The sequence below is a fragment of the Podarcis cretensis genome (assembly GCF_951804945.1).
Source record: "Podarcis cretensis genome assembly, chromosome: 7".
Classification (NCBI taxonomy): Eukaryota; Metazoa; Chordata; class Lepidosauria; order Squamata; family Lacertidae; genus Podarcis; species Podarcis cretensis.
Window position 1 is genome coordinate 2,381,842 of NC_137176.1, and position 14,676 is coordinate 2,396,517.

Below are 14,676 nucleotides of genomic sequence, written 5' to 3' on the forward strand. Positions count from 1 at the left end.
AGGTCTATATAATTAGTATCTAAATATTAGTGGTCAGTATAGCATAGGTAGTAGCAGAGACTGTAGAGTTGGACCAAGGAGACTATAGTCCATATTCACATGTCCATGTAGCTCACAACCTAAGCTATCTCACCCATATGCTCAAATGTGGGCGAGATAGCTTAGCTTGTGTGAAGTGTGGGGGCAGGACCAGTGATTCAGCCCCCCGCCCTGCAACTGGTATGAGGGAGAATGCCTGAATATGGCTTACCCATCATTTTTTAAGACTCAAGATTATGAATTGCTTGAGTAACTGTTTCTAGATCCCTATCTCAGAGTTACAGCCCTGTCATCTACAAGCATTGGTGAAAAGCAGACCTCTTCAACTTGAATAAAAATTAAAAGATAAAAAGCAAGAATAACATGGAACTGCAAACAAGACTAAAACAAGCAAGCAACACAAGAGGAGTCCTGCTTTCCCATCCCTCTGCAGCACTCCTCTGAGGATCCAGAGCTATTCGCCCCTCTGGGCCTGGCACATAGCATCAGTTTGCTTCACGAACCCTAAGCAATTATAGACAAGGCATAAGCTTTACATATAAAACACAAACAATTGTTCAGTATGTCCTTCAAAGCTGCAACCCTACACACACTTACCTGGATGTAAGTTCCACTGAACACAAGAGTAGACACGCTTCGGATTACGCTGCAAAACAGGGGTGGCTAACCTGTGGCCCTTCGTGTCTTGTCCCCTGATCTACAGCAGGGCTAACTTGTGGCCTCTTAGATGCTGTTGCACTCCAACTCTCACCAGCCCATCCCCATGGCTGATAGGCAGGGATGATGGGAGCTGAAGTCTAGGAATATCTGGAGAGCCACAGGTTAGCCATCTCAGCTGTAAAATCTTTAAACACTACATTTTGAATGGTTAAATCATACACATGATATTTCAGGTATATGAAGTTCCTCCCTATAAATGCTCTGATTTCAATAGCATGACCAAAAATAATGTGAATTGTGTAAGTCTTAACAATGATCATACCTATCATGCTTTTCATCCAGCGTCCCACTTTTGTATTTAAGCGTTTTCTCTGGTAGAAGGCATCTATCAATTGTAAATTTCAATAATCTCTCAAGATGATGAAGGACAAGTGCTTCACATACCTCAAGGCCTTCCGGTTTTAAGCTGCCAATTTCATTACAGACGCTACAAAACAATAACAGGTGCTTAATGAAGTATTTGCTTAAACCCATTAATTATAAGCACCATTCTTATCCATGTAATCTATAATAGTTCCCACAGCAAATGGCTTCAATATAGACTGTAAACGGCAAAGTCAGAAGATATTGAATATCACCAAGAACAGGGGTGCCCAAACCTTTTTCAAAGAGGGCCAGATTTGATGGAAGGGAACATGCATGAGGGCCGACCAAAGCTGAGCTTTTTTTTTAGGATTGAAGAGCTTTTTGGGGGATGTCCCCCCCCAAGGTTTATTGACCTTTTTAAAGGATTTGACAGCAATAAATGAATGAACTGCCACAGGGGCCTGATAAAACCGGCCGGAGGGCCGAATTGGGCCCCAAAGCAGACTTTGGATATGCCTGCCTTAAGAACTAGCACAAAATAACCCATATATAAAACACAGTACTTGTTGCTTCTTGTTATGTGTTACACACCCACACACCCACACCCACCCACACCCACAAACACACCACGGTACTTGTTGGTTCTAGCTCCTGAAAGCTCTATCTTAAAAGACCTCCAACCCCTTTGCCACCATCTATTTCCCGAATTCTTCCGTTGTCCCCCTGTTGTTGTCTTTTTATAATATAGCATTCATCAAGAATACAAACAACAAGCTACAAAGCGAAATGAGTTGGAAAATAATAGCAGCATGCTAAAATTGTACTTTGGCTTCAGGATCAGTGCTACAAACTTTTCTGTCTGTTTTTTTGGTGGGGGAGGAAAGCTGCACCCTACTTTGCTAAATTCCGACTTATCCTCATGAGGGAGGTTATAATCCCACCGACACCAGCCACATATTTTTTCCACCTCTCTGACTTCCCCCTCTCTCATATCTATATCTATATCGGGGGAGGCAGCCTCGCCTGCACAATAAGTGATAAAAAGAAGGGCACTGCTGCTGGGCTTTTCTTCGCGGGCTTTCTGCTGGGGGGGGCGGGCGAGGTGGAGAGAGCTCTGCACATGCTCCGGAGACCCCTTAGCCCACAATAAACATCCTCCCCTCCCCGGACCCTGAGGAGGCAGCCCAGCCTCTCTTGGCTGCTCCCCACCTGCGCCGCTCCCGGACGAGGCTCCGCCGTTCTCCTCCACGGGCATCGCGCCGCCGCTTCCGACTAGCGCCGGGTTTCGAACGCCTTGCGGCACTTCCAGTGGAGTGGGCGGGGGAGGGGGGAACCGTGCGCTTTCCAAATATCACGAGATAAAAGCGACGGCTTTGCGGGAAACTGCCGAGACAACAAATCCCTAGACTGGCGGCCGGCGGCTGCTACACGGGCCACATGACGAGGTCTGGCGGGCCGGATTCGGCCCGCGGGCCTTGTGTTTGACACCCGTGATCTAGAACAACCTCCTCAGTTGTATGAGCCAGTGTGGTGTAGTGGTTAAGAGTGGTGGACTTGTAATCTGGGGAACTGGGTTCGCGTCTCCGCTCCTCCACATGCAGCTTCTGGGTGACCTTGGGCAAGTCACACTTCTCTGAAGTCTCTCAGCCCCACTCACCTCACAGAGTTTGTTGTGGGGGAGGAAGAGAAAGGAGAATGTTAGCCGCTTTGAGACTCCTGAAGGGGAGTGATAAAGCAGGATATCAAATCCAAACTCTTCTTTTTCTTCTGTGATACAGTCATACCTCGGGTTACAGATGCTTTGGGTTGCGCACTGCACCGAACCCAAAAGTACCGGAATGGGTTACTTCCAGATTTCAGTGCTTGCGCATGTGCAGAAGCGCCAAATCACGATCCGCACATGCACAGACGCATGGGTCGCGGGTTGCAAGCACTGCAGGTTGCTAACGTGCCTCCCGCACGGATCACGATCGCAACCCGAGCATCAACTGTACTTTTATTACCCTAAAAGTTATTTCCCTGAAAGTTAGTGTTCTCCCCATCTGATGCCAAAAGAATAACCACAACTAAAGTCATGATTCTCAGTTCCTTTCCCTCACTGCAAGAAGTGAGGTTACAGGGAACCAGAAAGAGGGCCTTCTCGGCAGTGGCATCCGCCCCGTGGAATACCCTCCCATCAGATGTCAAGGAAATAAACAACTATCTGACTTTTAGAAGACATCTGAAGGCAGTCCTGTTTAGGGAAGTTTTTAATGTTTGATGTTTTATTGTGTTTTTAATATCCTGTTGGAAGCCGCCCAGAGTGGCTGGGGAGGCCTGGCCAGATGGGTGGGGTTTAAGTAGTAAATGAAAATGATGATGATGATGGTGATTGAGTAGAGTAACTCCCCCAGTGAAGTCTCCTTTGAGGAAGTATATGGTGGGATATTTAGAAAGGATGATTCTTTCTTTTGAACTGGAGTTCAAGGGAAATTAGGAGACTAGTCAGTCATTTCCAACAGTGTACTCCTTTCAAGAGGAAAACACGCATACAGTTATTTCACTTATTTTGGCATGGAATGGAGAAACACAGCCTGCAGGGGCCTGAACTGGAGACTCCCAATGGGACAGTGTCCAGGTATAACCATCATATCACTAACCTGAACCAGAGTCATGAATTTTTAGTTTTACTGTGCATTTCAACTAATTTTGAACATTCATGAGGAAGCAACCCAATTATCTGTGCCACACATGGATTCTCTCAAGCAGACTGCTCATGTATGGTGATCACTAACACTTCTTTGTAGTGATTTGTAAGCCACTCTAGGAACCTTTTTTAGCTGAAGAGTGGGATAAACAAACAAACTCACTGTTCCTAAAGGCAAGCAGAAGTCAAGCACAAACTACACCTACCTTAAAAGTATATGTAACAGGATGTAATGGGCCCTGAAGTATAGGGGAAACTTTCTAAAGGGCAGGAGAGGTGGGAAAATCAGAATACAGAAATGGCAGGGTGAAGGGAGAACATACACACTTCCTGTTCTGAATCATCACGACCTCTTTGATAGCTTATTTGCAGGCAAGATTTAAAATGTGATGAAACATGCATTAGAAACCCCAGGCAGTGGGAGAGCTACTTGGGAAGATTTGCAACATGGAAATGGCAGGTTGAAAAAGATCTAAAACCTCCTCCTATTCCTAATTCCCACAGGAAATGGTGTTTTCATATTTTAATTGGGATGCTGTTATATGCATTTAGATTAACTTTTAGTTTGGGATTCAAACACAGTACTTGAGTTTAGTGCAGGGCAGTTCAGTGTGATAGTGAATGCAATTCACAGCCAGCAAGAGAAGTTGCCACCGAGCTCAATCCAGAAATCTCTATAGAGGTCAGAGAGTATCACACAACCTGCTAGGAGCTGTTAGTGAAAAGAGGCTTCCTTACTGATATAGCTGGTCCCCTTTTAGTTCTCTCTTTAGGCTAGAAGACACATGAATCAGGGACTACATTTAGCCTTCCTTAAGTATTTTATTGAGCCAAGAGTGTTTGCAAAAGGTAGTTTCAGCTTCTAGTAATATCAGAGAATAATTTTCCCATGGGTGTCTGGGTTGTTCCTCCCACTTACTCCAGAAGGCAGAACCTATACAAATCAGACAACTGTTATCCCTGTTTGGGACACAGCATCCATCTCCCTGTTTCTGTCCAGCCTCATCAACAGGCTCAGGCAATGCTGTTCTGTAGTTGATTCCCCCCCCCCCCCGTTATTTTTCTCAATTTGTTCATTTCTCCCTCATCTTATGTCCTTTCTCCTTATAGCTCTGCCCTTTTACTGTTCTCTAATCAACACATAAGCAAAGCCTGAGACTTATAGGAAGAGTCTAGTTATGAGAGTATGTCTTTGGACCCTCACACAGGGGATACCCAGTTCTCTTTCAGGACTGTTCTGAGGACCATTCAGAGAGGCATTGCTAGGGCTTAGAACTATTAGTGCCACAAACTGGGGGGCGGGGAAGTATACTCAGAGTGGCAGGACTGCTCCCCTCCTGAGGGTGTATTGCAGACGGGGAGTGAGCTAAACTCAAAGGCATCCAAGCCAAGTGAGACTGTTTCAATGAAATCCTACATGCTGCCTAAGAAAAACCTGAAGAAAGGCCTCACGAATGCTCCTGTGGCAGTAGTAGTGTCTGGGACAGTAGTATCCAGTAGTGGAAATGAGGTTTTAAAACACCGTAAAAGTGATACATTTTGCTTAAGTCCTATGAGGCATTTGCTCCAGCTGTCAGGACTGCAGCTTTTATTTTAATATTTGTCAGACCTTCTCTCCTTTAGATGAAGAAACTACACAGAGAGGTCCCAAAACCAATCTTAAGATCAAACAGGATATTAAGAAGCTAACTGAGACTGATGCCTTTATAGTGGATGTTGGTTTAAGACTCTTTGCAGTTTACTCCCAGGTTCCTGGCTGGATTAATCCAAGATTAATCTGCCGACCACTCCATTAAAAAGGGGGCAAGCTATTTGGCAAGGCTCTTGAGGAGGATAAAAATAAGGTGATCCAAAGAAGAAAAAAGCAGATTGGGAATAGTTCCTCTCATCTCTTTAGGCAGTGGTTTTAGGGCCAAGAAGGCAGAGAATCAGAGCAGACCCAGATCCCAGCCCAGCAAACAGTGGTCCCAACATCAGTGTGAAGCTGTATTACATCCTGAACCTGTGGGAGAGACACTCTCTCACACACAGGGCGCAACAGGTATATGTCCTGGCTTCTGGAGTAATCAGGAGGAAGTACTCAGGTAGGTCCAATGTTCCTTTTTGCTACTGACTAGGGGTTATCAACCTGGGTTATCAACCTGGTCCCTACTGCCCACTAGTGGCCGTTTCAAGATTCTAGGTGGGAGGTAGGGAGTTCTACGGCACAGTCCTCCTTCCATTGAGCCCTAGTGGGCAATAAGGAAATTTTACCATCAAGAAAGATGCATTAGTGCGCGGTAAGTATAAAAAGGTTGACTACCCCTGGACTAAGTCATGCATGTGGGAAAAACACAGTCCACTTTGCTGGCTAGCAGGCACATGAAGAATAAGGGTTAGAGCTGGGTGTGTCCCCTCTGCAAAAACAGTCCTGTAAATTCTTTTTTCAGATTCAGATGCATTAATGCTTGCTTTGTTTTGCTCACACCCCTCAGGGAGCAAACTCAAAAAGAACTCTGCATGGACAGTGACACTGCCAGTAGCCAAAGAATCAGGGGAAGAAGAGAGGAAGAGAACATTTAGTTGTATTGCTCATCTTAAATAGTAAAGGTCACTCAATATGCCTCAGGCCCCCCAACTGAGGGGCAGGTTGGGGGTGCCACACACAGTTCCCACCCCCACCCTGCTCCAGCTTAAAAACAACAACAAAGACTCTTACCCACCCCCAAACAACAAACAAAAAGAAAACCAAACAAAGCCACTTTGCATACTCTGAAACAGCTGTGTATAAAGTTTCAAGCACTTAATTCTCTTTTATATGTACCCCAACATACATGGCTGCTGCCAACTTTGTGATGGCCTCCCTTCTCCCTACAAGAGCTATGTGGCTGCTCCCCAAAAGAGCATGCTTAGCACACAAAGCAAATATCATTGTTAAGAGTTTTCACCTTTACATTCTTCTTCTCTGCAGACTTGACCAGGCTGAGAGCCACCCAAGGAAACCTTTCCCACTTATTAAATTCAACCACAGTTACCAAAACAAGCAAGCTACACAGACAACAGATCAGAGTCTCGTGGACTGAACTGGAAACTAAATCAGTGACCTTATCCTGCTCAACCCAAATTCATTTGTAGTTCTGGGAGGGGACCTCAACACCAGATTGGGCCCTAATGACCACATTCTCTATGCACAGCACAAATGTCCTCCTCTCAGCCTTGAAGCCGATGGATTCCTCCTCACCTGCTGCTCAAAAGATCAGAAATCAAACTCTGAAGGCCTCTGCTTGTCTCAAACAGCATTTAGGCTAAACATCTACATTTTAAATGGTGCCCTTGAAAGCGACTACCCAGCTGAATTCACCTACCTATCTGGCTCCGGAATGAGTGCTATGGACTATATAACTGTTTCTAGGGACCTCCTTCCTTATGTTAAGACCCTAGAAGTTATGCCTAAATTTGGCAGTGATCACTTCCCAATTCTCCTTCAGCTAAAAGCCTTCACTCAAAAGATACCTGTACATACTGAGGACTGCTACCAGCCCTTCCTAATGCCAGCAGGAAGAACTTACCATCGACCCAAGTGGACTCCTCATCTAAGCCAAATGATAACTGAACTACTGGCCTCAGATCGCCTGCAGTGCCCTGATATCTGCTGAGTCTCCTGATGCACTCTTGGAGAACTATAACACCCTTATGCAAGAGCTCCACCAGCTCCTAATCTGGAATAATAGCACACGCTTGAGACAAGAACAGCACCACTCCAAGCCATGCTTTGACAAGGACTGTGTTAATGCCAAAAAAGTTCTTGCTGCCACTTACAAGGCTTATGTATCCAAGAGCAAACCAACAGCTGCATTGGACCTCCTCCAGCAGAAGAGATACTATAAGCATCTGCTGGCACAAAAGAAAAGGGATGCCATGAAGAACACCTGGACACGACTTATCCCGGCAGCCAAATCCAATGTTTCAGTCACATTTTGGCATATTACATCCAGCCCACAAAGCAATGGCCCAACCATGGTGGACTGTCACATCCCCCCAGGGACCTGGGAGGCTCATTTTCAGGAACTCTACACGGACACCTCTGCTAAAAGTGGAGACTCTAGTCAAACTATAGAGAATCTGCCTATGTGGGCACCAGTGATGGTGACAAGAGATTAACAACCTGGTAGCTCAGCTAAGACTGGGGAAGGCCCCAGGGGAAGACCTAATTCCTCCAGAGGCCATTAAAAACAATATGGACTCCTGGGCCTCTATTCTGGCCTCACTCTTCACCTGCATTGACACCCATGGCTGAGCCCCCAAGGACTGGGGGCTTGTAATCATTGCCCCCATATATAAAAAAGGAAAAAGGGATGATACTGCAAACTACAGACCGATTAGAAGAAGAGGAGTTTGGATTTGATATCCCGCCTTCCACTCTCCTTCAGGAGTCTCTCTTTTTTAAAAAAAATAATATTTATTACTTTTAAACACTACAAAAAAGGAAAGAAAAAAGAAAAAAGAAAAAAAGACAATACAATACAATATAAAAAGATTACACAACACTAACGCAATAAACAAAACAAAACAAAACAAAAACAGTTTACCACACATCATACAATTTCAGTATCTTATCTTTCATTCACTTGTTTCAACGACCTCCTCGCACCTCCCTTTTCGTATTCCACTTCTATTAATTGTTTCAGCAATTCCTTTCCATCTTCCTCTATTTTCTGTCCTATAATTATCTTAACATATTCTAACCTTATTTTCCCTTTAATACTCTAATAATCTATTTATACCTAATTCCTTATAACATTTCTACTAAAGCCATATAACTTCATTCCAACATTTTTCTAACATTCATTAATTTTACAATATTTCTATAAATAGTCTTTAAACTTTTTTCCAATCTTCTTCCACCGACTCTTCTCCCTGGTCTCGGATTCTGCCAGTCATTTCCGCCAATTCCATATAGTCCATCAACCTGGTGATCTTCTGTCCGATGCTCTTAGCTCTTTTCCAAGTCCCTTCTGCAGATCTTCTTTGTATTTATACAAAAACTTTACTTTGTCTTCTACTGATCTTATTTTTATTTTCCTTCCTTTAAAGCTGAAGAATAGACCTTGGGGAAACTCCCACCTAAAGATGATTTTATTCCTTCTCAGCAGGGCAACCAAATCTCCGTAGTTAGACCTAAGATCCAAAAGGTATTTTGGGACGTCTTTAAAAATTTCCACTCTTGGCTGTTGTACTTCTAGGTTCTTCTGGTAGTGCCAACAGTCTCTTATTCTGTTCTTCTCTTTTTTCCTTCCTCTTCCAAATCTGAAGGCCCTCACAGTTTTAAACTCTTCTTGACCCAGATCCAAGTCCCAAAAATCAGCAAATTCCTGTGTGAAGAAGTCTATCAAACTTTCCTTCTCCAATTCAGGTAGGGCTCTGATCCTCAAATTTGTTTGTTTTTCTTTAAATTCAATCATAGCAAGCGTCGACTTATGGTCATCAAGTTGCCTCTGTAAGGCTGGGACTCTCTCTCTCTCACCAATTGTGTTACTTTGCATTCAGCAGCAACGGCTTTCTCCCTAGCTTCCTCCGCAGTCTGCCGTATCAAAGTAGATTCCTGTATCAATTTCTGGATTGTTTCTGTATTGATATTCACCTTTTGTACCAGATTATTTATACTTTCTGTATTTAAGTCAATTTTAATAGTTGCAGCGTCCACTTTCGCATTTGTCACATCTATTTTCTTGTTAAGCTGTTCCAGTGAATTACTTATCTTATTTAATGCAACCACTAAGGCCTCTTCTGTCGACATTCCTCTTGATTTTAAATATACTGTTACAAAAGCAATAGGGGAAGAAGCAGGGGGGCCTGATATTGAGGCTCTCCTAGATTGCTGCCAAGTCCTCCCAGACCTTAATGTTTTTTCCTTTCCATTTGCCATAACACTTAACCGATTCAAGGTCAGTCCCAGAGTCTCACAGCTTTTTATCTTGCAGCTGGAAATTCCCCAGCCCAGCTCTTGTAACAGTTTCAAAAGCTTCCTCTAGGGCACGGGTGTCAGACACAAGGCCCGCGGGCCGAATCCGGCCCGCGAGACCTCGTCATGTGGCCCGTGTAGCCTGGTCTATATATATCTGTGAGGGAAGCTTGGGCTGCGACGCACGCGCAGGGCGCCTCAGGTCCCTTCTGCGCAGGCGCAACCTCCCCCTCCTCCAGCTACCTAGCCGAGACTTATTTGACACGGCGAGGGCGGGGTTGGATATGGGAGGCTGCTGCCGCTGCTCTCAACTTCTTTTCGGGCTCGCCGGGGTGAAATAAGTCCCGGCGGGAGCGCAGCGCGCCTGCGCGAGGTGGAACACAGAGAAGGGCAGAGCCGGCTTCGCGCACGTTGGAGAGAGGGAGACTGAGAGCGCGCTTGTGTTTCAGGAGCACGCCCTGTGAATACTCGGGGCAGCGTGCTTTTGCTTTTCTTTTCTTTATTTATTTCTTTAGGCGCGTTTCCATGCTGCCCAATGAACAGCATCCTCTGCCTGTGGGGATTCGCGATTCAAAAGCAAATTCGATACGTAAATAACGTCAGGCGCGGCTTCCGCAGGGTGCCTGTTGCAAAAATTTATATATGGAAAAAAAGCTGATAAGGAATTGGTTTATATTGGTTTATATATGGGAAAAAAGCTGATAAGGAATTGGTTTATTTCATGCAATTTTTTCCTCAATGTTATTACAGGGTCCAGCCATCAGTTCCCGCCCTCCTCAAAGGTTTAGGGTAGGTAGCAAAGGGGAAAAAATCCAAACAAATGCTCGATTAAAATTTGGGGAATGAGAAAAATTAAAACCTTCACATCTTGTGTAACTTAAACACCAAGCCAAACAGGAAACAATTTTTATATTCATATATGTATTCAAATGAAATCAAGGTGTAGTGTTCCATGAGCCAGAAGCTCTGCATTACTTAATCCGGCTGTTAAAGGTGTCATGGGCTTTGAAGACACTCAAACTTGAATCGGCCCTTTGAGGGTGACCAAACTGCTGATGCGGCCCCCGATGAATTTGAATTTGACACCCCTGCTCTAGGGGGAAACAGTTTCTGTTTATATTAGTCAATAATGTCCTCTTTTAAACACAGCTCAAACAATGAAGTTAGTTTCAATTTTCAGTTACTTTTACTCCTTTTTAAAAGCAGATGGAGACAGTAGAAACAATGTATTTCTCTTATTAGCTAGCTGTCAACAAACGTTCTAATCGCTGTCAGTGAGCCTTCCAAAGAACGTCAGTCCTGCTAGCAGCCCGTTTCCAGGGTCTGAACGGCGGTATTTTAACTCTCTTCGCTCTCTCCCGCAGGCATATTCAGTTCACAACTTCCCCCCCTCTTCTCCTGCCTCCAAGGGGGGGGTTTAATGTTCTTTACCGATGGAAATTTAGTCCTTTACAATAGGCTTTCCAAGGCTTCAGCTTGCAGCCTCAGTGCTTCAGTCTATTTACAAAAGGGGAAGGCGGACTTCCTGTATTGAACCTCCTCGTTACGATACCAAATTAAACTTTTAGAAATCCAATGCTCCCGCTTCAGCTCTACTCACGGGTAATTACTTTAAAATCAAATTGTCCACAGGAAAAAGTCAGCGCTCTCCGGCAACAGCTATGCGGCTTCGCTCCGTGGAAGAAGCAGACAATTCGAAGCACCGCGCCGCTCACCCCTCGTCGCTCCGGACCCCCGAAACCGGGTTTCCCTGCAAGTAGGGGAGGCGCAAAAGGTGCCCGCCAAATCCCACGCTCACGGGCTTCTCCCGTCTGTGATTTTTTACGGGTCTCCGCCTTCGCCGTGACGGCCAGAGCCAAATTCCCACGGGGCAAATTCCTCCCGATCAGAGGAATTCCGCCATTACCGGAGGCACCAACCCGGAAGTCTCCTTCAGGAGTCTCAAAGTGGCTAGCATTCTCCTTTCCCTTCCTCCCCCACAACAAACACTCTGTGAGGTGAGTGGGGCTGAGAGACTTCAGAGAAGTGTGACTGGCCCAAGGTCACCCAGCAGCTGCATGTGGAGGAGCGGAGACGCAAACCCAGTTCCCCAGATTACGAGACTACCGCTCTTAACCACTACCCCACACTGGTGTAGCAAACTTTACACAAGACACCTAACAATGGAAATTCCACAACTGGATGGAACAAGAAAATATACTTTGAGAGGAGCAAGCTGGCTTTAGGGAAGGCCGATCCACTATTGACCAATGCCTAGTACTCCATCATCTCATTGAGAAGTACTCCTCCCACAACACAACCTCCCTTTATGCTGCTTTTTATAGAATTCAAAGCAGCATTTGATTTCATACCCAGAGCTAAACAGTGGAAAAAACTGGAGGCCACCTCAATAGATAGACGTCTACTCCATCTAATTTGTATGCTACATGAAGGGACCTCACTTAATGTAAAATGTAACCCCTGGGGCCATCTCACCAATGCCACTGGAACCAAGAAAGGTGTCAAGCAAGGCTGCATATGGCCCCCCACTCTTATTTAATTTCTACATCAACTCAATGGTAAGCCACCTCCATAGCACAAACTTTCACTTCCCAAAACTTGCTGGAAGACACATCCCTGTTCTGCTCTATGCAGACAATGCAGCAATATTTTCAAGAACACCTATTGGCCTCAAAAGAGCACTCAGAGCACTAACACAGTATTGCAAGGAGGACCAGCTAGAACTCAACTATCAGAAAACTAAAATAATGGCATTTGCCAAAAGGCCTATGAGCCGCTCCTGGAGCATAGATGGCTATAAGATTGAGCAGGTCACCTGTTTCAAATATCTAGGGATAGTTTTTCATTCTGCTGGCAGTAGGAAAGCTCATGGAGACTATGTTGTTGTTATTGCTCAGAGGAGCACATCTTCAATCCTTAATTTTTTTAAAACAAGAGGTGGCCACTATATACCTGCAGCACTCAAATTATTTGAAGCCAAGCCAATAGCACAACTTCTCTATGGTGCCCGGCTGGGCCCCTTCTCCAATTTTGTACGACTAGAAGAGAGTTTGGATTTGATATCCCGCTTTATCACAACCCTAAGGAGTCTCAAAGCTGCTCACAATCTCCTTTCCCTTCCTCCCCCACAACAAGCACTCTGAGGTTGAGTGGGGCTGAGAGACTTCAGAGAAGTGTGACAAGCCCAAGTTCACCCAACAGCTGCATGTGGAGGAGCGGGGAATCAAACCAGTTCACCAGATTACGAGTCCACTGCTCTTAACCACTACACCACACTGGCTCTCACTACACTAGAACATGTACAATCCAAATTTCTAAGATCAGTCCTTCAAGTCCCAAAATGTGTCTTTAATGTCACTCTGAGACTAGACAAGCTTCACAAAAGTGGAGGCTAGAGTGTGGGTGACTATACTCAATTATTGGCTCAGACTATCTCTATTTCCCCTTGGCCTTGCCCCACTAACTATGAGTGATGATTTTCAATCCACATGGAAACAGGCAGTGGCAACTAAAATCTCATCCCTGGGCTTCTCTCCAGGTCTTCTACTCAGCATGGGATATGATCAGTCCAAACCACTCATTAAGCAATGTGTAGCAGACACACAGTGGGACGCAGGTGGCGCTGTGGGTTAAAGCCTCAGCGCCTAGGGCTTGCCGATCGAAAGGTCAGCGGTTCGAATCCCTGCGGCGGGGTGCGCTCCCGCTGCTCGGTCCCAGCGCCTGCCAACCTAGCAGTTCGAAAGCACCTCCGGTGCAAGTAGATAAATAGGGAGCGCTTACCAGCGGGAAGGTAAACGGCGTTTCCGTGTGCGGCTCTGGCTCTGGCTCTGGCCAGAGCAGCGATGTCACGCTGGCCACGTGACCCGGAAGTGTCTCCGGACAGCGCTGGCCCCTGGCCTCTTAAGTGAGATGGGCGCACAACCCCAGAGTCTGTCAAGACTGGCCCGTACGGGCAGGGGTACCTTTACCTTTACCTTTACTAGCAGACACACAGCCAATTGGATCTAGCCAGTACCCCAACTTTTATTGCCAATGAATCCATCAGATACTCTGCCTCCCCCATGGCATATCTAACTAAAGTCCCTAAGCATCTGAGGGCCTTTACCCTGGCACGATGTCACGTCAGGAAGATTGCTTACTCCGAGAGACAATGCCCCTGTAATTCTGGACAAACAGAAACAATAGAACATGTGCTTCTCCAGTGCCTGTATTACAGAGACATTTGTATTAGCCTCATCTACCCACTCATCTCCCCATAAGTACCCAGGGTGCATAGGGCAATTCTATACCTCCCTGCTGCTTTCAGATATCAACCCTGCTACAACATACAAGTTGCCAGGTTCTGCATAGCAGTGCTCAAAATCTGTCGAATGATGACCTGTGCCACAAACTAGATTTAATGAACACTCATATTGGAGTGCTTTGTAAATTGATAGCCATAGTCTTTTATATACTAACCTTTTATGCTCTTCCACAGCCGATTAATGCTCCTAACCCATCTTTTAGCTTCTTATAGTTTTAATATATTGTCAGGGAACTGACATCAGAGCGAGAGGCGGAGGCAGGGCTCCAGAGCGATGCCGGAGAGGGGACCAGCAGGGGGGAAGGAATTCAGCGTAACACCAGTAGAGAAGAGAGGGAGATGGAGGAAGTGGAGACAGCTCTCCAAGACCCTTCACCAGAGACTAGTGGAGAGAGCGCTGACACGCCCCTGCCTTCCCCGTACTTGCGCAGATGAGTTCCGCGCAGGGAAAGTAGGAGTAGACTAGGCGTCAAACAGCTCTTATGCTGGAAGAGGTTCAAGAAACACCCACTGACGGATTCTGCAAGTGACTGACCGGTCACGGAGTGTGAGCTGTCAGCCAAAGCATGGTTGGCCAGGCAATATAACTAAAACTGAAGGCAACTTACGCACAAGTAACCCCCTTACAACCATTACAGCAATCCGTCAATCTCTGAAGTTACTTGTGCGCAGTCAGGGGGA

The 14,676-nt window shown here is 45.7% G+C and overlaps 1 protein-coding gene across 7 annotated transcripts in view; it reads right to left on the reverse strand.

Annotated features, from left to right (window-relative positions):
* Nucleotides 1–14,676, reverse strand: part of KIZ (kizuna centrosomal protein) — an 82,047-nt gene that overhangs the window by 30,257 nt on the left and 37,114 nt on the right. For all 7 annotated transcript variants that reach the window (XM_079983555.1, XM_079983554.1, XM_079983551.1 and 4 more), the window contains one exon: nt 1,022–1,186. In XM_079983555.1, the coding sequence (XP_079839681.1) occupies nt 1,022–1,186 (165 nt within the window). The remainder of the gene's footprint in view (nt 1–1,021; nt 1,187–14,676) is intronic.